The sequence below is a fragment of the Eleutherodactylus coqui genome, chromosome 1 (assembly GCF_035609145.1).
Source record: "Eleutherodactylus coqui strain aEleCoq1 chromosome 1, aEleCoq1.hap1, whole genome shotgun sequence".
NCBI classification, from domain to species: domain Eukaryota; kingdom Metazoa; phylum Chordata; class Amphibia; order Anura; family Eleutherodactylidae; genus Eleutherodactylus; species Eleutherodactylus coqui.
In genome coordinates, this window is record NC_089837.1 from 88,033,476 (window position 1) to 88,054,878 (window position 21,403).

A 21,403-nucleotide genomic window follows, 5' to 3' on the forward strand; every position below is an offset into this window, starting at 1 on the left:
AATATATAGCTATTTATTTTTGTACTGTAGATCACTTAGCGAATGTATGCGGTCTTGACCATGACTACTAGAATGGCCAAATCCATTTTTTATTTTAGCCAGCCATGTAAACAGTGCTAATCAGAAGCTCTCATAGTGATTGGGTTTATATTTCCTTGTCTGCCTTTACCTTTGTCACGGCGTCCACAACACTGTGATTTTCAGGTTCGCGGAACTCCGGATCATGTGGTGCGCTGGTCACTGAACCCCAATGGAGTAATATCTCCCTCTAGTGAAAACGCTGCTAGGCTGGCCTGGTTGTCTAGCCACCCAGTCTGACTATCCGTTGTTGCTGTAGTGTACATAAACTGGACCCTAAGTTTGAAGAGTACTGTTTATACTGTTAATGTACTGGCCATGCTGTGTTAGTCTAGTTTAGCCCTCTGCCATTCTATCATTCAGCTACAGGGATTTCAGTCAGTTTTGTACATGTGGTTTTTGTACTTGTCTTCTCGTGGCAGCCGTCAGTAAGTCTTGGATTGGTTCGTGTCTCTCTCTAATAGTGGGGTCGTCCTTCTCAGGGCTGGTGCTCCTCTTGAGGGACTGATCTGGTTTGGGTGGTTATGGCAAACCTATTTTATACACTTCTCTGTACTTAGTCATACATTGGGGCAGCATGGCACACACATGAGCACCACTCTATTCACTATCAGGGGGCTGATGGAAATCTACTGCATTGCTTGGTTATCTCCATAGACTGTGAATGGAGCGTTGGTCATGCATGCGCACAGCTTGGGTTGCACCATTCTCGTTACCCCTATGGGTCCCAGCATTTTAGACTCTCAGTAATCATGGGATAGGTGATAAATGTTTTTAGTGGGATAGACCCTTGACAAAAATGTGGGTGGTGTTCAGCAGGATTCATGTTCTAAAGTGCCTCCCGTTCTCCTTGCTTAGTTGTTGATCTCGCCTTGGCACCCACATTGGTTTATGAAAAGTGTTGGCTTGCTCTGATACGGGCAGTCACGGTCTGAGACTACCACATTGCTGTGAACAAATACATTCAGCATTAGAATGTTCTCTGCATTGCTAAACTAGATGTGGTAAAAGTTTTTTGCATCACACTTTCTACTTCCTTATGTCTTTATCCGTCATCCATGAAACTTTTCTTAGAACACAGAGTTAAGCAATATGAGAAGCTGTAAGATACAATGTAATATTAAAGGAACAGTGGCCATAAATTAAATGGTAGTGTAGTTAATACCCTTACTGATCACTGTATTCGCTCCATTGTGACTCGCCGAGTCCTAAGACGGACCAGAAGTCACTTTCTCTAGTCATTCCTGAGACTCGCATCGTGCTTCTCTTAAAAATGTATAGAGAAATTGTCTTTTGATCCACACGGCCGCCCTACATAAGAAGCTCTCAAAGTGCGCAATGAGCATACCTGTTTGCGGTTCGGGCAGTATGAACCTGGTGACCGATTGCGTTTAATCTCTTGCCATGTTCTGTTCAGATATACGTGCCACGGTCCCTTCCATACATCTATAAGTAAACACGCAGGCTAGTTTCGCACGGGCGAGTGCGATATCACCATGAGAATATTTGCAGAAAAAAGCATTAAAGGGGTTGTCCCGTGAAAGCAAGTGGGGTTATACACTTCTGTATGGCCATATTAATGCACTTTGTAATATACATCGTGCATTAATTATGAGCCATACAGAAGTTATTCACTTACCTGTTCCGTTGCTAGCGTCCTCGTCTCCATGGTGCCATCTAATTTCAGCGTCTAATCGCCCGATTAGACGCGCTTGCGCAGTCCGGTCTTCTCCCTGGTGAATGGGGCCGCTCGTGCCGGAGAGCTGGTCCTCGTAGCTCCGCCCCGTCACGTGTGCCGATTCCAGCCAATCAGGAGGCTGGAATCGGCAATGGACCGCACAGAGCCCACGGTGCACCATGGGAGAAGACCCGTGGTGCATCATGGGTGAAGATCCCGGCGGCCATCTTGCTAAGGTAAGGAAGAAGTCGCCGCAGCGCGGGGATTCGCGTAAGTACTAAACGTTTTTTTTTTAAACACATGCATTGGGTTTGTCTCGCGCTGAACGGGGGCCTATTGAATAATAAAAAAAACCCGTTTCGGCGCGGGACAACCCCTTTAAACATCTCAAGTACAAAAATGCGATATTGCTGCAATAATTTCACATCGCTGCCGCTTGAGATTTTCTCACGTGAAAGACAATAGGAGTTGCCAATGTTAAAAATGCAACGCTCGATCGCTGCAATTTCGTGCATTGCAAAATTTTGGAGGTCCCATGGGGAAACGTGGGCGAGGGGGGAAAAAAAGGCTTATCGCAGCAAGATGGCACATGCTGTGATTTTATTGTATTTTTTTTGTGAAAGAAAAGCCTCACACGTGAAGGAAGACATTGAAAACCATGGCCTTCGTATCAGTGGTTTCACACGCTCTCGCATCACCTTAAAATCGCACGATTTTATCACTCATTTGAACCCGGGGAACTTTGTGAGTAATCTGCACAAAAATCCACCCTGAAATCCAGTATGGTGGCTCAATGGGTAGTAGTATTACATTGCAGCACTGGGGTCCTGGGTTCAAATCCAGCCATGTGCAACATCTGCATGGAGCTTGTATGGATTTTCTCTGGTTACTCTGGTTTCCTCTCGCACTCCATACTAATGGGGCCCACTGTGTGTGCAGCGCTGTGGAATATGTATGCACTGTATAAGTGAGCAAAGTAAGAAGTATGCAACAGCCGGTATATTGACTCGGAGTGCTTGTAGCAGGGCAACACAGAGGGTGTTTTTATTTTGATGGCATGTGGTGCCATGCAGTGCTGCGCCCAGTAGCTTAGGGACCCACTAAATACAGGCCGCTGTAAGGTAATTAGTCTGCCTATACAGTTTGGTCATTATGTCATTAGGACCCTCCTATTATAAATGCCCCTAAGCACTGGATCAGTGTATATTATGTCTTTCTCCAAAGATGGGCTATTAAACACATTCCCCCCCCCCTCCCCTGGCCATACACATTAGATATCTGTTGGCCATATGTATGTGGAGAGAGGAGTAAGCCACTGCCAGACTTCTCTAGTGGTTGCTTATCGCCCTGAGAACAAAACTGTCACAAGTTGACCTGCCCGATCCTTCTCATCCAACTGCTGTCCGGAGGTCAACATAGACGTTGCGCTGACTTCACACCAGCGCTTTCGCGTTTTGTTGCTTGGTAATGTCGTAGTAACCGAACAACCAGAAAAGTCTTAATTCTTGTCCGTAGTTGGTGACTGACATGATCGCACCCAATGGACCCTATAAACCTCATGCTGCGCTATCTTGTCCTGCATTTTGTGATGAATGTGTGCTGGAGGCATCAAATAGACAGATATGAACAGAAACTTAGATCATCAGTTGGTCCCGGCAAAATGAGTATGGCCAGCTTTACACTGAGGTAGGCCACTATATCCTGCACCATCAGTCCTGCTATCCTCCCTGCCGCAGAGATGGTAGTTCTGCAGCAGGGCCCCCAACTACAATGTGTCATTTATAGTCCTGGTCTCCTGATATGGGGATCAGAGACCTTATGGGCCCCTCTAAAGCTCCAGGTGCACCGATTTATAGTGACCCTCTTGTGTGTAGGGCCAGCTTCATATGACAAGGTTGGATTCTGCACGTGGGCATTTTTAAATGCGGCAATTGACAGCGTTTTAGAAAGACGTTTCTGACCGCGGTTGACAGCGTTTTTAACACACCCCATCATTGCAATGTGTGAAGTGGTACGTCAAATCGCCCTGAACGAACGAAAATAGAGCGAACCGGTCGTTTTATCGTGCATTAGAAACACTTCGCTAAAACGCTCATCTGAGAAACCCTATTGAAATCAAACACCCGCTAAACCCTGTAAAAGCAAAACGCCTGTGAGAGCGACCTGAAAGCTCTGCATGGTTCGTTTATTTTAATTTATTTTTTTTAATGGCCCCCATAGTTGCACATTGGATTGCACCTGCATCATGTGGGTGAAGTAAAAAATGGGATATGCGTCCCCCCCCCCCCCCCCCCTTTTTTTTTTCTTTTTTCTCCAATTTGCACTATCTGTCTGAGGGGAAAAAGAGCTCATGTGACTATCCTCATGTAAATCGATGCGCTCCATTTTTGTGTGATTTTTGACTTCTGCCCTCGGAGTTGCATACAATCTAGTCTTTGGTTTGTTTTCTCTTTTCGCAATAGCTACCACGTTGGACTATTTTCTCTTGGTTGCTCAACCACATTGGGTAAAGGGTTTTGCATCACATTTCTTTCCTTCCCTCAAGTTTCATTCTTTGAAGATAGAGACCTTTCTTGGAAAATAACGGAGTTTGGCTGTCTGGAATGTGGAGGAGATGATGGCGGAAGCGTGAGAAGAATGAAGTGTCTCCAAGTTCATAGTTCACAATAATTCTGACTTTCTTTAGGCAGTCACCCGCCAATAGCCTGTACGATATTACGGATTACCTTGCCGACATTTTCCAACTATATTCCCTGCTGAACTTTTTATATTCTTTTGTTTTTTGCTGGGGGCAGGTACGGGGAATTGGTCCCCACTAACAAGAAACTACATTCATCATCTCTGCTCCCAGAATACCCAATGCATGGGGTACCCCAGCATACGGACATATAACTGGTGCGCGTGTGAAAACAATTGCAGAATGTCTTATTCTAATCCGTATCAATGATGAGAATCCGATATGTGATGTCCGCGGGTATCGGACAGCATGTGGTTGTGCGCTGTCCGATGCAATTTACACCTGATAATCTCAAACGCAAACTCTATAGGCTAGTCTGATTGGGCCCTTACTGTGTGTGAGTATGATGCTTGATGCTCCTGACCAAAAGCTAAAGATTATAACCGTGCGTAAGGACATAAAACTCGTCATTAAAAAAAATCTTGTTTGTATAGCGCCAACTTATTCCGCAGCGCTTTCAGGAAATTTTTTTACCTGAAGCTGGTTACTTGGTTTACTGCCCTCGAAAGGATAAAAGGCTAAGTCAACCTTGAGCCAGCTACCTGAACCATTCGGGGATTGAATTTGCAACTAACGCACTATGTCGGCAACAACTATAGAAGTTTGTAGTCTCAGTGAATAGCATCCGTGCCCATTGGCCCTATTCATCTATGCAGCTGGAGATGGATTTTCTATAGCATCAGTCTTCAGCTGCATAGTTGATTAAAGGGATAGGGGCTAGCCATACACATTAGATAGAAGTAGATTACTAACTGGACAACTGTTGAACGAATGAACTGTAGTGAAATAATAGTTTGCAGATGCAGCCATAGACATTTTAGTCCATATTGGCCATCACAGTTGTTCATACTGGCCGCACATGTTGAGTGATGCCAAACAATAGATGAAAGAGATTTCTGGGAACGTTCTTTTATGAAAGATTGTTGGTGCACGAAACACAAACAATTGTTTTGGTTAGTCTAATTGTATGGGCACCTTTAAAAATATTTGGAATTGGGTAAAGTAGTTAACTGGACTGATATTGGTAATGGCTTATGCTCAGGATAGGTCACCAATAGTTGATTGGTGGGCATCTGCTGCTTGGGATCTCCTCTGATCAGCTGATTCTTGGCAATACTGCCAGTACAGGCAGCACTGGAAGTAGGTATTGCTATTCCTATTTCAGCTGCCATTGAATTCAATGGGAGTTCTTCCTGTAGTACCAAGCCAGGTTGCTGCAATATGGACAGTGCTATCGGCTTCCATTGCTTTCTATACTGACCGATGGCCTGGGGATCCTGAGTAACTGAACCCAGTTGATTGACTATTGATGAATTTCTTGGTCATCAATGGTAAAAGCCCGGATAAACCCTTTAAGTAAATATATTGCTAAGAGGCCTAAAATCGCCTCCTTACATTAATGAACGCAGTGATGCACTTTAAAAAATCTTCGTATGTAGCCTGGCTATATATGTTGGATTAATGCCAGCTGAACCCATTGATTTCAGTCAGATTAGCCGATAATCTAATCTATATAGGGCCTCTTGACTATCCCCCATTGGCCGATGTCAGGAGAGAATATGATTGGGCAGTTGGGTTTCAACATGCCTGATGCTCTTGTTCTCAGGAAGGTAAGCGACTGGCAGTGGCTTACTCCTCTCTACCTTGAGAACATATGGAAGCTTGACGGAGGGTGCATGTGTATGGAGCGGGGAGGAGGGGTTGGGCCAAAGGTACTTTTATATGGAACAATTATTCAAAAAACCGTGCAAACTAGCGAAAGTGAATAATTGTTCCATCTAAACACAAGCCAGCGACTGAACAACAATTGTTCACTTTTCATTCATTCATGTTTTGCAGGCATAAAAACAATCGTTGGCTTGTAAATTTATCATTCGGTTTAAAACGTGCTTGTTCAGTGTTACACATTCGCTGCAATAGCAAATTGAATGATTCTTGTTTGAACGAGTGTATGATGTATCTACATGTTTATAGGCCCCTTTACACGCAACAATTATTGCTCAATATTCATTCAGACAAGCTAAAGTGAGCGATAATTGTTACGTGTAAACACGGGCAGTCACATGCTATTCGTTCACTTATTTATTGCTGGTTTTTAGCCGGAATAAAAATGGCAGTCAGACCGTTCCAAATGCGTTCCATTTGAATACCATTTCTTGCGTTTTTTTTTTGTTTTTTTTTGAATGGCTGGAAGACATGAGGACAGGGGGTGAGTGTTTACCTTTCCAAACATAATAACTACTTGTTTACTCATGCCATGAGAAGACAATGGATTTTCCTCACACAACTTAATTAAAATCCTTCCTGCCAGAGTTTGCCTCGCATAAACACCCACCACCTAAGCAAACAACTGCAAAATTTTCAAAAGTCGTTAATTCCTTTAGTCGTTCGGCTGTTCAATCATTGCATGCTAAAGGGTCTTAAACTGGCTGCACGGGAGCAAACGAGCTAACCAAGACTTGTTCGCTTATTCAGTTGACTGTAAAAAGACCTTAACATGCATGTATTGGCTATTCATTGTGTATTGCCACCGTGAGCATGTACCCAACTTAAGGCTTTGGAGGATGGTTAAAGTGCCATAATTGGTAGTTTGCAGTAATGGCAAATTTGGCAAGCCCTAAAAAACTACACTTTAGGCCTCGTTCACATGGGCGACGAAGACGTGCAATTATATTGCGTTGCGACAATGCTACAAATTGCATATATGTGAAGCCCATGCTTTCCTATGGGTTCCTTCACACATGCAATGTTTTGAAGGATGCAACATCCTGACACACAAACCTTGCAGGTCCCGTAATATGCACGTGGCTCGTGAGGTTTTGTAGCCCATATTTCCCTATGGAGCCTTCCCCTTTATCACATCGAACGAAAACGCGATTTTTGGGCGATGCAAATTTTACATTAGGAAATCTTACTGTCAAAGCCATAACCTAAGCCCTAACTGCAGGGAAAAATAAGACAAAACCACATAAATCGCCTTAGAAGCGGTCTCCGGCTCTGCTGCATCTTTTCCCTGGGTTCCCGACACTATACATCTTTTCTGGCCGGGGAATTAAAAATCCCCGCCTCCTGGAAGCGCTGTCTCTGATTGGCTAATGCTTAGCCAATCACAGCCAGCACCTGATGAGCCATTCATCAAGCGCTAGCTCTGATTGGCTAAGCGTCAGACAATCAGGCCAGCTATTCTAGGTTGCAGGGATTTTTTAATCCACGGCCAGAAGAGAACAATGTCGGGAACTGGGTGAAACTGATGCGGAGCCCCAGACACGATTCTAAGGTAATGCATACTTGTTTGTTTTTTTTTTCGTTTTTCTCAGCCAGGGCTTATTTTCAGGGTAGGGCTTATTTCAAGCTTCACCCCCGCAAAAAATAAAAATCTTTGCATGTGGTGCTATAAAGTCGCGTGACTTTGTAGCACCACATGCGACCATGTACCACTACAAAATTGTGTTATCGCCGTAAGAAACCGAAGTGATATTCCACGGACCAGCGATCTGATATCGCTGCAATTCTTCTCGCGACGATTCCATGTCACCCATGTGAACAAGGCCTTAAGGACCATTACACACCTTATCCTGATTTCCGTAAGCTGTGCCTGCTGTTTCTTTACAGGCTTGTTAATAGCTTGTGGATGTTACTGAAAGGACCTTCAGATATTAAAAATAAACGTCCTTGGTTGTGCAGTGAACTTCAGGACCTCCGCTTCCCTTCCTGACAGCCGCTTCGTGTACTGCCTGATTAGACTAAGAAACAGGAAGCTGAAGACTTCTATTTAGTAGGAAACAATACTCCAGAAAGCCGCCGCTGATTCCTTCTCCCTGGAGCGGACGGTTGGCTCGCATCGCTTGGCCAGTCAGGAACTTTCACACCAATTGGCTCTACAGTCCAAGTATGGAGCACACAAACTCCCTCAAATCGCTGTGTACTAGTCGTACCTGTTCCTGGGGCCGCTCCATGGGGATCGGCGCCTGACTGATAAAGATGATGAGCCCCATATGGTACATTCTAGGCCGCACACCTCACCTTACCTATAAGTGAAAGTTGTATGAAGGTTTTTACACAAAGCACTTATTGTTCATTAGCTGGTTGCCAACATATCAGTCATGGCGGGCATCTCCATGCAAATTAGTTTGCAAGTCATTTAAATACGAACGACGATGACATCTGATCAACCAGTGACTTTTATTTCTGCTCGCTAAAAAAAAACTACTAGCAAGTGATTTATTGCTCCTCACCGCCATTAGTGGCTGCGTTTACATGGAGCGACTGTCACTTGCATTTGCTCTTTCAAGCGATTGTTCGGATAATAGTATTCCCGTGTGACATTTTGTCACAATAATTCGCTTCCTTCATATTAACTTCTTAGGCCTCATGTTCACAGGCGGGTCGGATTCCGCATGAGAGCCCGCAGTGGCATCTGAGGCTGCCCGCCACCGCACATGCCTGTCTAGGTCTTCTATTTTCTGTAACGCGGATGTGTGCAGAAATGCCAGCCGCCGCACATGCGCTCTACAGGTCCCCCCCGCCAAACCCCTGCTGTCCCACAGGATTCACGGCCCATCCTTAATGTCAATTGTGGACGAGCCACGGATCACACAGCTCCATTGACTTCAATGGAAACGGTCTGTGCAGAAATGTAGCATGCTGTGGTTTTTCTGGACCAAAAGATCTGCAAAACAAATCCGCATGCATTAATTCAGATGCGCATGCTCATGCTTCTCTATGGTTGGTTTGAATTGCGGATCTTTCACGCGGGTGTCCTGCGCGATTTCCACACAACAAATCCACCCGTGGACATTGGGCCCATGGCACCAGCTGTTTCCCCTGCAGTGCTGTAAATCTATGCTGCTTTATATTGCTGTGTGATAGTTGGGGCTGCCTCACATGGGTGTTTTGTTGTTTTTTTTTTGCCACATATTGCACATGGGTTTTGGGCGCGTAATACGTGGTAATTAACTGTACATTACTTTCAATGGTGCCTCTCCCACACAGCGTGCTTATTACTCGAGCCTACAAGAGAAGATAGTGTATGGGATTGTCGGCACACAGCAGTATGCATGCGGAATCTGACCCTGTGCCTGGCCGGGAGAGCTGCGTACCTGTCCAGATTCTTGTTATCTGTACCGTGCATGAGCTGGCAGGCACACACGCGCAGTACAGATGACGCGGATCCCGCAATGATTGCGGAATGGCCGTCGCTCGGACGGCTTCCATTGACTTCAATGGAAGCTGTCCGCACAGAATTCGCTTTCAAATAAAGCGTTTTTATTTCCCCCACGAACAGAAAATCGTAATTGAAAATCATTTGAACAAGCGAACAATGTCGAGTTCGCCCGGGCAGCCTTGTTTCAATGGTAAAAATAGAAAATTGCATTTGCATGAAACACACGTTTACATGCGAATGCAATTTAAATTATTTTTTCCCTATAGGGAATAATGGGCAATTCCTGAACAGAACAGCCAAAAAATGGGACATACTGCAATTTTTCTATCACCCGTGTAAATGCACCTGTTTTAAAATAAGGGCTTCTTTTCACATGTATTTTCTGTGCATCTCACAAAACACTCAGGAATCTCGGGGGAGAACTTAATGTGGATTAAAAAAATCTGCAACAATTAAGTACCAAAATCTGCTTTAAAGTCCGCGCCATGTGATGGTTTGTCATTGGTTTTGGCGCTGATCCGCAGCTGATTTCATCGCACCAATAGAATTTACATTGGAGGGCTGAAAGCTGCTGCAGATCTGCAACAAAATCTGCAGCAAACGTATTGGTGTGAACACAACCTCGAAAGTTTTTTTTTGATAGGTTGCTGCATTGTCGGCAGTGAGGGCGGGGGGGGGGGGGAACAAGCAGAAGCCTATTGGTTACATTTAGCTTGGGGCAGGGGGGAATCCTCAATAATGTGGAGAAAAAGAACAAGCCCTTTAATGTTTGCCTGTTTGTTCCATTTCAGTGCCAATAGGATTAGAAGATGACGACAGAAGAGGTGGTTGTGGTCGCCAAGTTTGACTACGTGGCCCAGCAAGATCAGGAACTGGACATCAAAAAGAACGAGCGCCTCCTCCTTTTGGATGACTCGAAATCCTGGTGGCGCGTCCGCAACTCCATGAACAAAACCGGCTTTGTACCTTCCAACTATGTAGAGAGAAAAAACAGTGCTCGCAAGGCCTCCATAGTGAAGAATCTAAAGGACACATTGGGTAAGTGTGCGCACGGTTTATAGATCACGCTATTTAATACGCTGTTCAGGATTCTGGAGGGAAATTGCAGTTCTCCAAAATTCACCATCCGGGAAACAATCCGCAGGGTACACACCGATTTCTTACGTCTCCGTATTGTATTTGTGGCTCTGTGTAGAACAGGCCTTTGTGGAATACAGAGCTTTGCAAAAATATCTATTTGTATGTTTTAACCCTTTGCAATCCAATCTTGGACTCAGAGTTTCCTAGGGGGCTTTCTCTTTCTGCCATTATGCAATGGCACCATCTGCTGGCTAGAGCCAGTACTGCAGTATGTGACATGCCAGAGAGGCCCCCGACAACAGAGCGGCCAGTAATCTACAGTAAGAATACCCTGCCGGACGTCTACCGATGTCAGAGATGTACAACCTTCAATCAGAATGTCTTTAGACGTCAGACAGTGGATTGGAAAGGGTTAATATGTGACTTGCGTTTTGGAAATGACCACGGACACCGGTCCTCTCTAGAACTGTAGGGATGCTTTTTGCTTTTATTTTTGTGCATCTGTATAGAAATATGGAAAGCTGCTCAGCGTTCACTATGAAATCCTACAAACATGAAGCGTTCTTCGGTTGGCATTGCTTGTATTTTATAACAGTCCCACATCTCATCAAACAACCGGCCTCTCTTGAAATGGAAAGTGCCTTCCCAGCTGTGCATGAGGAATGCTGAAGGACCCTCTGTGTTCTTTCGCGCGGAGTTTGCAGGGGGCCCCGATGCTGCGCACACACCAAACATGGGGTATCACCATGCCGTTACACTTTTAGTTGGCCAAGAAATTAGCTTTGGAACTTACGAATACCCCAGTGATCAGCTGCTATTCTCATAGGAAAGTTGCAGCTAGCATTGCGAGGCTAATGTGTTAGCATTATCATAGAATGTCATATGAATAGCCTATATGGATATGGGTTGTTTCGATGAGAGATCTTTTGGAACTTGCGTAGTAACATAGTGTGCAAGGCTGAAAAATAAGTGTCCATCTAGTTCAGACTGTTTACACCCTCTTGTTGATCCAGAGGAAGGCAAAAATAATCCTTCCCAACTCCATAATGGCAGTCAGAATAATCCCTGGATCAACATTTGAAAAGTTCCTACCTGACTCCAAGCCCCGGATCAACAACCCACTGGTCACCTAATGTCTATATCCTGTACTATCATAGCGCTCCAAAAAGACATCTAGTCCCCTCCTCTATAGATTTTGTCATCACCACATCCTCAGGCAGAGAGTTCCATAGTCTCACTGCTCTTACAGTAAAGAATCCCCTTCTATGTTGGTGATGAAAACTGCTTTCCTTCTTCCGCAGTCCTGTGTATAAACAGATGATGGGAGAGATCCTTGTATTGCCTCCTCATGTATTTATACATGGTTATTTGGTCGCCCCTTACCAGTCTTTTTTTCTAGGGTGAATTATCCCTATTTTGGTTGCCTCTCTTGTTATAGCAGTTGCTGCTTTTATGAACCAGATTGAGGCCGGGCTCACTCGACCGTATGTGTAAAACCTATATGAAGAACAGTATGTAGCAAAAAACAATGTCAGAATCACTTGGATATGCAAAACCTTAACGGAGATATTCTATGTCAATGTGACACGTCAGATTTCCAAAATTTGGCCTGGTCATTAAGGCACAAACCGGCTTGGTCACTAAGGGGTTAAGTAATGGGAAACCCCTCTTAATGACAGCTCTATTGCATTGCAGGACCCTAGGTAGTGGGGGCACACTATACACAGACCAGACTCTATATGCCGTCAGTCTGGATACACAGACCAGACTCTATATGCTGTCAGTCTGGTCTCCGGGGAAGGGGTTTCTATTCCATCATTTTCTGGACACTAATTATCTGAAGTTTCTCCGTCCGTTGACGGTCATTCGTTGCAGCTGCTGCGGCGCGCACACACCCTGCTGTTCCCCTGCCAATACAGGAAATAAACATGTTCCTCCAATATTGCTGTCCCCGGAGAGGAGAGAGAAAGTACTGCAATATTTTAAAATAGGAACCAACTTTTTTCTGTTCTCCAGGCTTGCATCACAGGCTCCGTTATTAATAAACGGGCGCCAGGAGAGTCTCCTCATGTATTCGTTAATGCAGGATAGAATGGAGCAGCAAATTCAAGGGACCAACATCCTAGTTAATGGGGTCCGCCTAGGACTGATGGGTGTCCCAAGCTTTCATGCACCATCCGCTCGCAGTGTTACAGCATTAGACTTGTGTCCCTTTCAAGTAACTTTCTGGTCTGTGTTTCCCATGGTTGTGCGGTTTTACTCCATTCTACTGAAGCATTTGACCCCTAAGCCGTAATACCGAGTGCGGCAGGAAGTGCTCTGTTCTCTGCTGTCCCCATTCCTACAATGGAAGGCATGCTTCTTAGGAACAGTCTGTTGGGCTCCGTTCTCACTGGCACCAGGGCTTCCTCTTTTTGAAACGAAAATCATGACGCTGTGCCAGATTTGTCCTACAATTTAGTCGGTGACCGACTGATCTATTTGCCTTAGGCTGAATTCACATGGGAGTATTTGCGTGCGCAATACACAGCAAATAGAACCTATTGATTTCAATGTGTTCGTTTACATTCCTGCGCATTTTGGTCACAAAAAAATAAAAGCGAATGCAGCATGCCCCATTTTCCCGCACATCGATGCACCAAAAGTCCCCATAGATGTGCAAATGCGTGCAAAGTACGCCAGCGTAATTGTGCAGAAAAAACAAACTTATTAGACTATTTGGCCATTTTAATCGGCTTCTTTTTTTGTTGCGTGCCCATAAAAAACTGCAGTAAATACGGCGATGCTCACACAAAATAGCATCACGCATTCCAGCAAAAACCGCGAAGCTCATGTGCGTGCCAAAGCGCATTCACCCGTGTGAATCCGGCCTTAGGCTGCCTGTCCACGGGCGATTGTTCATTGCATTACCCACGGCGATAATCTGGCCGTGGGTAATGCAGTGAAGGCTTTCCATAGGGTTGCTATGGAGAGTGCAGCCACAGCGCCCATGAGTGGAGGCACATAGCGATTCTCCGCTTGCGGGATCTAAATCGCGGCATGCCACGATTCTCAGTGGTGAGCCGATCTGTCAGACCTGTCAGCGCTCCCCTGCGGTGGGATATCGCTGGCGATGTACAGCAGCGGCCGTGGACAGGGAGCCTTATAGTGAGGTACGTGATGGTTTTTGATTGTAAGAATTGTGATTTATATATGTAGATATAAGGTAAGTGCCCGATATTTGTCTTTCTGAAGATTGGGGACAGCTGGGCGACTACCTTTGTGGAAGTTATGGTGGACATCATTGGCACTCAGCTGTCCTGAAAACAGAACAGTTTTTAGCTGACGCTTTTAGGACTTCTATTGCTTTGGGCTATTTTTTTTCCTTTCTGGGAAATGCTCTTTAGGGCTCATTATGAGTGTACAGGGTGAATAGAGTCAGTGGACTTTCATTGATCCGTGTACATGTAGACACTGCGTAGCGATGCACACGAGGAATAGATCGCAGCATGCTCTATTTCTCTGCGTACCATGCAGGGCGAGTCACGTTTTTATAGGTAGCGTGTGAAACGGGTGCTGGATTCAGATGCAAACCCACTATAAAATAGCTGGAATTAAAAAAATAAATAAATAATCACACTGCAGATGTGCGTGTTGTGCACTTGCAGCCATACGCAGTCTCAGCTGGTAGACCCGATGTTGACAAAATTGGTAAAACGCTGCGGGTTTTACCGATGCGGCCGTGGACTACCCTTTGTTCAGGAACTGGATTGTTGGTGAAGTTGTTCTCTTTCCAGGAGCCAGAACTATTTAATTTTTCCATTGACACAGACAGATGTGAGCTTGTTTTATCGCAGGGCAAGCTGTATTTTTTTAATGGTATCACTTTTGTAAGGTGAAATAGGCAAATCTAGCTATTGTCACCATTTTGTGTGTTTTTATTTATTTTATTTATCTTGATTTTCGCCATAGTTACTAATTCTTTTAGTACACGGCTATAATGAAGTATAGCAGTGCATTAGAAAGTCTGTGTAGCTGAGCCTCATAGGTCACCGTAACTGTCAGACACAGAGGGTATATCCAAGCCTCCGGGTGCTATAGACTCCCGCAATCACACCAAAAGATGTATGTGCAGTCGTTAAGGGTTTAACCCTTTCCAATCCACTGTCTGACGTCTTAAGAGATTATGATTTAAGGCTGTACAGCTCCGATGTTGGAAGACGTCCGTCTGGGTTCTCTTACTGTATATTGACAGCCTCTCTGCTGTCAAAGCCTATCCAACATGTCACCTCATGCAGTACTGGCTTTAGCCAGCATATAGCGCCATTGTATAACAGCAGAAAAAGTAATCCATATAGGAAAACCAGGATACAAATTGGATTGGAAAGGGTTAAGCTGCATCTGCAATGTCTGCTAACTGGCTGCAAACTGGAATAAATATTCAGCTTAGAAGGGGTAGGTTTCAGTTGTATCTATTTATTAAAGGAGTTATCTAGCACTAAAACTTTTTTTTTCTTTCTTCCTGAAACATGCTCGGCTTAGTGGAAAAACATTCGTCATCCGCCCTTCACCTAATGCCCGGCTGCCGTTTACTGCATGCTCAGCGGGTGAGGACTGGACGGCTTTGTTTTTTTGTTTTTCCACCTGAGCAAGTTTGAGAAAACTGTTTTGGAGCTTGATGACCCCTTTAAGGCAATCCTGTGGCCCTCGACAAGCCAAGATGGCCTCACTTCTTCTCTGACTACCTGGTACACACTGTTTTGTTAGCATGCGACATTATTCTAAACACCACACCTGGTTTGATTAACCAATGTTGCCCATGTGAGGAGTTCTGGCCAATCAGAGCCTCAGGTAGTGTCTTAGACTACCGATGTATACTATGCACAGTGTACATCAGGTAGTTAAAGAAGTAGTATGACCATCTTGGTTTGTCCAAAACCAGAGGGTCGCTCAGTCAAGTCTTATTTTATACGGCTTCTTTCACATTACGTTTCCACTCTCCAGCGCTGCTTCCCCAGGGTTATGTCCTTTATGCAGGAAACCGTATGAGAATAGACCCTGGACGGTGCGTTAGGGGGTAATATGTGAGACAACAACCTCCATCGAACGTTGTTTCCGTCCTGGTCAGCGTGAGACAGAGCGGAAAAGTCCAGTAATATGCCATCCAAGTTCTGTCCAGGGTACTAGGTTTCTGCTCTCCAAGTGCTGGTTCTAATGTGACGAAAGCCTAATTGTTAGGTCGCCTGCACACGGCCAGATTTGTGTTGCGAAATTGGGGCCGGCGTCCGCCCTGGATTCCGCAGCAAATACCAGACATTTACATGCTATGCAAAAGCGTTTTTATCTGCCCACGAGCGGAAATCAGTACTCTGCATGTCCAGAGCATCCACAGTACAGAAGACCGTCTGTACTGACGGGTACACGGAGGGTCACCGGCTGGACACAAGGTTGGGTACCGCTGTGGTATCCTGCAGTCAGAATCCGACCTGTTCGTGTGCAGACGGCCTGCCTTGTGTGAAATGCATTTTATTTCTAGGCAAGCTTTCCAGCAAGGCCCTCTGTTATAGTACAAGTGAGAGTCTTCAACTTGCATTTGTAGCTTCCCAATACTTTTGTCCATTAAATGGTATGTCTATACTATATTGGAGGTGGAGTATTGACATCCCACCATCACAACTTATCATACACAATATCCCCCCAGCGTATCCATATATGACCCTCTGGCGCATACATGGGGGTACGTCATGACTTCTTTGCCAAGTGGTTGCAGTTAAAGCTACTGTAGGTGAAATTGAATAGATTTGTGTAATTGTTGCTTTTTCTTATCCTCTCCAGTTTCCCCTGCAATTGTCAAGAAACTATATTTTGAGAAGCTATAATTATCTAAAAACGATCCTTAATTAACAGGCTGAGGAATTTCCTACGGCTAGACATTGGCCGTACGTAAACCAAAACAGGTTTAAAGCGCTTTTATATTTGACGTATTATCTAATCCGGTGGTCACGGCTTTAGGAAAACAAAAGTGCAGATTTATCAGTAGAATAATGGCGCTGTTTGCTGAAGCCGCCGGTTAGGAAATGTACATCGCTTCTCTAAGGCTTTCTTCACATTATGTAGAGGGCCATTAATGTACGCCATGTGTTGGTAGTGTCGTACCGCAACATGACGCACAGTGACGTCAGTCAGATTGTGGGCACAACAGCAGTGCTTGCATGCTCACCACAGATGACATCTAATGGCCGGGGTTGGAGATAATTATGATCCAGGCCCTTTAATATCCTAGATGCTGCAATCTAATGCGGAAATATTGTCTGAATGCCGCAAGGTTAGGACGGTCAGCATCCCTGAAGGCCTGTTCAGAGGGCCGTGTGTTTGGGTTGTGAACTGTCCACGGATAGCACATGTCCCTATAATAATCTGGGATATTCTCCTGGATGATTTTTTTTTTTTGTCCCCCGCATTGCGGTGTGGGAAAAAATCGCGGCATGTCCTATCTTTGGGCGTTCCCTCGCCCATTGTTTTGATTGAGGAGTCAAAAGCCTTGCACGATGTGTGAGGTGCACACAGGTGTGATGCGGGGTGTCCCAATAAAAGTGGTGTGAGGCCTTGAATCTGCACGTTTGTTCCACACACGATGTTGGGCCAAGATTTACATCCCGATATCGTCTGTGAAATTGGCCTAAGGGTGTGTTCAACAGCTTCAAAAGCTGCATAATAAAGGCCTCATGCCCATGGGCGGGTAGGATTCTGCCCGCTGGAGCCCCCAGCGGGATCCTACCCTACCCTGCCCACGGCCATGGACATTTTCTTACGTGTCCGGATGCGGTGCAGGTCTTCTCCATCCCAGCCGAATCTTTTTTCTCTGCACAGCGGGAAGAGTGTTGGAGCATGTGCAGTACTTACTTTTTTTTTTTTTTTTAAAATCTCCTGCTGATCCACGGCCCGTCCCGGTGGAGGCGGGCCGTGGATCGGATGGCTTCCATTTACTTCAATGGAAGCTATCAGTAGGGAATCCAGAGAAAATGGAGCATGCTACGACTTTGTTTCCTGGACCGAAAGTTCCGCAAATCAAATCTGCATGCTTTAATTAAATTGCAGCTGCCCATACTTCCCTTTAGGAGGCTTGATTTGCGGATCTTCTGCACAGATTCCGCAATTCAAATCCGCCCGTGGACATGAGGCCTTTAGTGTGGATTTTGACATTATATGCAGCAGCTTCCATGCTCTACATTGAAGGGGTGAAGTCTGCTGTGTATCTGTGTCAAAATTATAAATCTGCACCAAATCCGCTATATGTGAACACACCTTTAGAAAATCAGGTGAGATTTGTGCGTTGCTAGACCCACAAATATGAACCCCATTCTCTTCAATAGGGTCATACACATGAGCATGGGCATAAAATAGCTGTGGGTCCTATCTCACATCGCCCATTGCTTTTAATGGCACGTGTTGCGAATGTGAGATTTCCCATGATAAACAGTCCCCGATCCTTCACCTTCTCTTGCATCACTGCGGAAGAAAATTGGCACCTGTAAATGGACCCATTACAAAAATTGTAGTTCCCCCCCCCCCCCCCCCCCCCCCGTGCGCATCCTGCAACACACAGAAATATTGTCAGAGAATCGCTTGTGTAAATGCGCACTTGGTGCATTTATATGGGGGATTTTATCACGCGATTTCTGTGCATTGCGAGTCTATTTACATGTGCGATATTTCTCTTGCGGCGAAATAGAATTATTGCAGCGTGTCCCAATTTTCTGCGCTTTCGAGCATTATTTTTTTTATGGCCGATCCCAAAAAAATTGCATTGCAAAACATCTCCAAACAGATGGGCGTCCATTTCAGCCCTTCAAATATTGACTATAAAGGGCCATTTACAGAGGAAGATTGTCGCTCAGACTTAGTAAATGCAAAAAAAAGCGGTTCACTATTCGTTCACTATGTGTCATCGCTAACTTTCAGCCAGCATAAAAAGCATCGCTGGATCGCGGGCTTCTCGCTGACTGAAAAGGTTTCCGAAAGGTGAAGCGCTGAGCGAGAAGTGCAAAGTCTAGCGGTGTCCTCCACCTGTCTAAACGGTCTGCATGAGCGCTAATGACCTTAACGGTGACGTCAGCGATCGTGCAATCGATTAGACGACTGCTGTCCCTTCTGAATGGGACATAACTGGGGACATGGGAGTATTATATTAGAATGCATATATGTTTACTGTTTATGGGAAACCGCGTACACTTATGTAAGAACTAGAGATGAGCGAACGTACTCGTCCGAGCTTGATACTCGTTCGAGTATTAGCGTGTTCGAGATGCTCGTTACTCGTGACGAGTACCACGCGATGTTCGGGTTACTTTCACTTTCCTCTCTGAGATGTTAGCGCGCTTTTCTGGCCAATAGAAAGACAGGGAAGGCATTACAACTTCCCCCTGCGACATTCAAGCCCTATACCACCCCCCTGCAGTGAGTGGCTGGCGAGATCAGATGTCACCCGAGTATAAAAATCGGCCCCTCCCGCGGCTCGCCTCAGATGCATTCTGACATAGTTCAGGGACAGTGCTGCTGGTGCCGGAGCTGCTATAGGGAGAGCGTTAGGAGTTATTTTAGGCTTCAAGAACCCCAACGGTCCTTCTTAGGGCCACATCTGACCGTGTGCAGTACTGTTGAGGCTGCTTTTAGCAGTGTTGCACACTTTTTTTTTTTTTGTATATCGGCCGTGCAGAGCATTGTGTCCGCAGTCATTGTACAGAGTATAGGGCCAGTACTGGTGAGGCAGGGAAAGAGATATTCAGGCTATATAGGCAGTGGGCTTTTTCCAAAAAATTGGGGAAAAATACTATATTTTGGCTGCCTGTGACCGTCTTCAGTTTACTGCGTGTCTGCTGGGGGTAGTACGCAGCTAAGCGTTACAGCAGGCTTGCGCAAAATTGTTTCCTGGATCTGCTGTCTCTGTTACATGATCGCCATCATCCCGCCAGAGGGAAACAGTATACATAATATATGCTGCCTACAGTATCTATCTGCTAGGGGTAGTAGTCCTAATTAATACGCAGCTAAGCGTTATAGCAGGCTTGCGCAAAATTGTTTCCTGGGTCTGCTGTCTGTTACATCAGCGCTGTCATCCCGCCAGAGGGAAAGAGTATACATAATATTATACACTGCCTACAGTATCTGTCTGCTGTATCAGCTCAGCATTTTAAAAAAATAGAAGCAAAATAATTAAGGCCTACTACTGGCCTTTGGCCACTTGACTGCTTCTGCACTGTGAATTCCACTAGCTCAGTCATACGCACCTACGTCTCACTACAGGCGTGCGCAAAATTGTTTCCTGGCTCTGCTGTGCGTTCCGTAAGGGAAGTCAGCCTCCAACCACAGGCCAATAAGCGGCACATTTAATTACAGCGTTCTGTTTCTGCACTACTGGTAATACACCATGCTGAGGGGTAGGGGTAGGCCTAGAGGACGTGGACGTGGGCGAGGACGCGGAGGCCCAAGTCAGGGTGTGGGCACAGGCCGAGCTCCTGATCCAGGTGTATCGCAGCCGACTGCTGCGGGATTAGGAGAGAGGCATGTTTCTGGCGTCCCCACATTCATCTCACAATTAATGGGTCCACGCGGTAGACCTTTATTAGAAAATGAGCAGTGTGAGCAGGTCCTGTCGTGGATGGCAGAAAGATTGCTGGATGCACTATCGACCACCCAGAATTCTGCGCCGTCCACTGCTGCAACTCTGAATCCTCTGGCTGCTGCTCCTCCTTCCTCCCAGCCTCCTCACTCCATTACAATGACACATTCTGAGGAGCAGGCAGACTCTCAGGAACTGTTCTCGGGCCCCTGCCCAGAATAGGCAGCAATGGTTCCGAATCCTCTCCCACTGGAGGAGTTTGTCGTGACCGATGCCCAACCTTTGGAAAGTTCCCGGGGTCCGGGGGATGAGGCTGGGGACTTCCGGCAACTGTCTCAAGAGCTTTCAGTGGGGGAGGAGGACGATGACGATGAGACACGGTTGTCTATCACTCAGGTAGTAGTAATTGGAGTCAGTCCGAGGGAGGAGCGCACAGAGGATTCGGAGGAAGAGCAGCAGGACGATGAGGTGACTGACCCCACCTGGTTTGCTACGCCTACTGAGGACAGGTCTTCAGAGGGGGAGGCAAGTGCAGCAGCAGGGCAGGTTGGAAGAGGCAGTGTGGTGGCCAGGGGTAGAGGCAGGGCCAGACCGAATAATCCACCAACTGTTTCCCAAAGCGCCCCCTCGCGCCATGCCACCCTGCAGAGGCCGAGGTGCTCAAAGGTCTGGCAGTCTTTCACTGAGAGTGCAGACGACCGACGAACAGTGGTGTGCAACCTTTGTCGCGCCAAGATCAGCTGGGGAGCCACCACCACCACCAGCATGCGCAGACATATGATGGCCAAGCACCCCACAAGGTGGGACGAAGGTCGTTCACCGCCTCCGGTTTGCACCGCTGCCTCTCCCCCTGTGCCCCAACCTGCCACTGAGATCCAACCCCCCCTCTCGGGACACAGGCACTACTGTCTCCTGGCCTGCACGCATGCCCTCACCTCCGCTGTGCTCGGCCCCATCCACCAATGTCTCTCAGCGCACCGTCCAGCCGTCGCTAGCGCAAGTGTTGGAGCGCAAGTACGCCGCCACGCACCCGCACGCTCAAGCGTTAAACGTGCACATAGCCAAATT

The 21,403-nt window shown here is 46.1% G+C and overlaps 1 protein-coding gene across 1 annotated transcript in view; it reads left to right on the forward strand.

Annotated features, from left to right (window-relative positions):
- NCK1 (NCK adaptor protein 1) overlaps window positions 1-21,403 on the forward strand; it is a 95,768-nt gene that overhangs the window by 39,605 nt on the left and 34,760 nt on the right. The window contains exon 4 of the mRNA XM_066598068.1: window positions 10,449-10,695. Coding sequence (XP_066454165.1) covers window positions 10,467-10,695 — 229 coding nt within the window. The 5' untranslated portion in view covers window positions 10,449-10,466. The remainder of the gene's footprint in view (window positions 1-10,448; window positions 10,696-21,403) is intronic.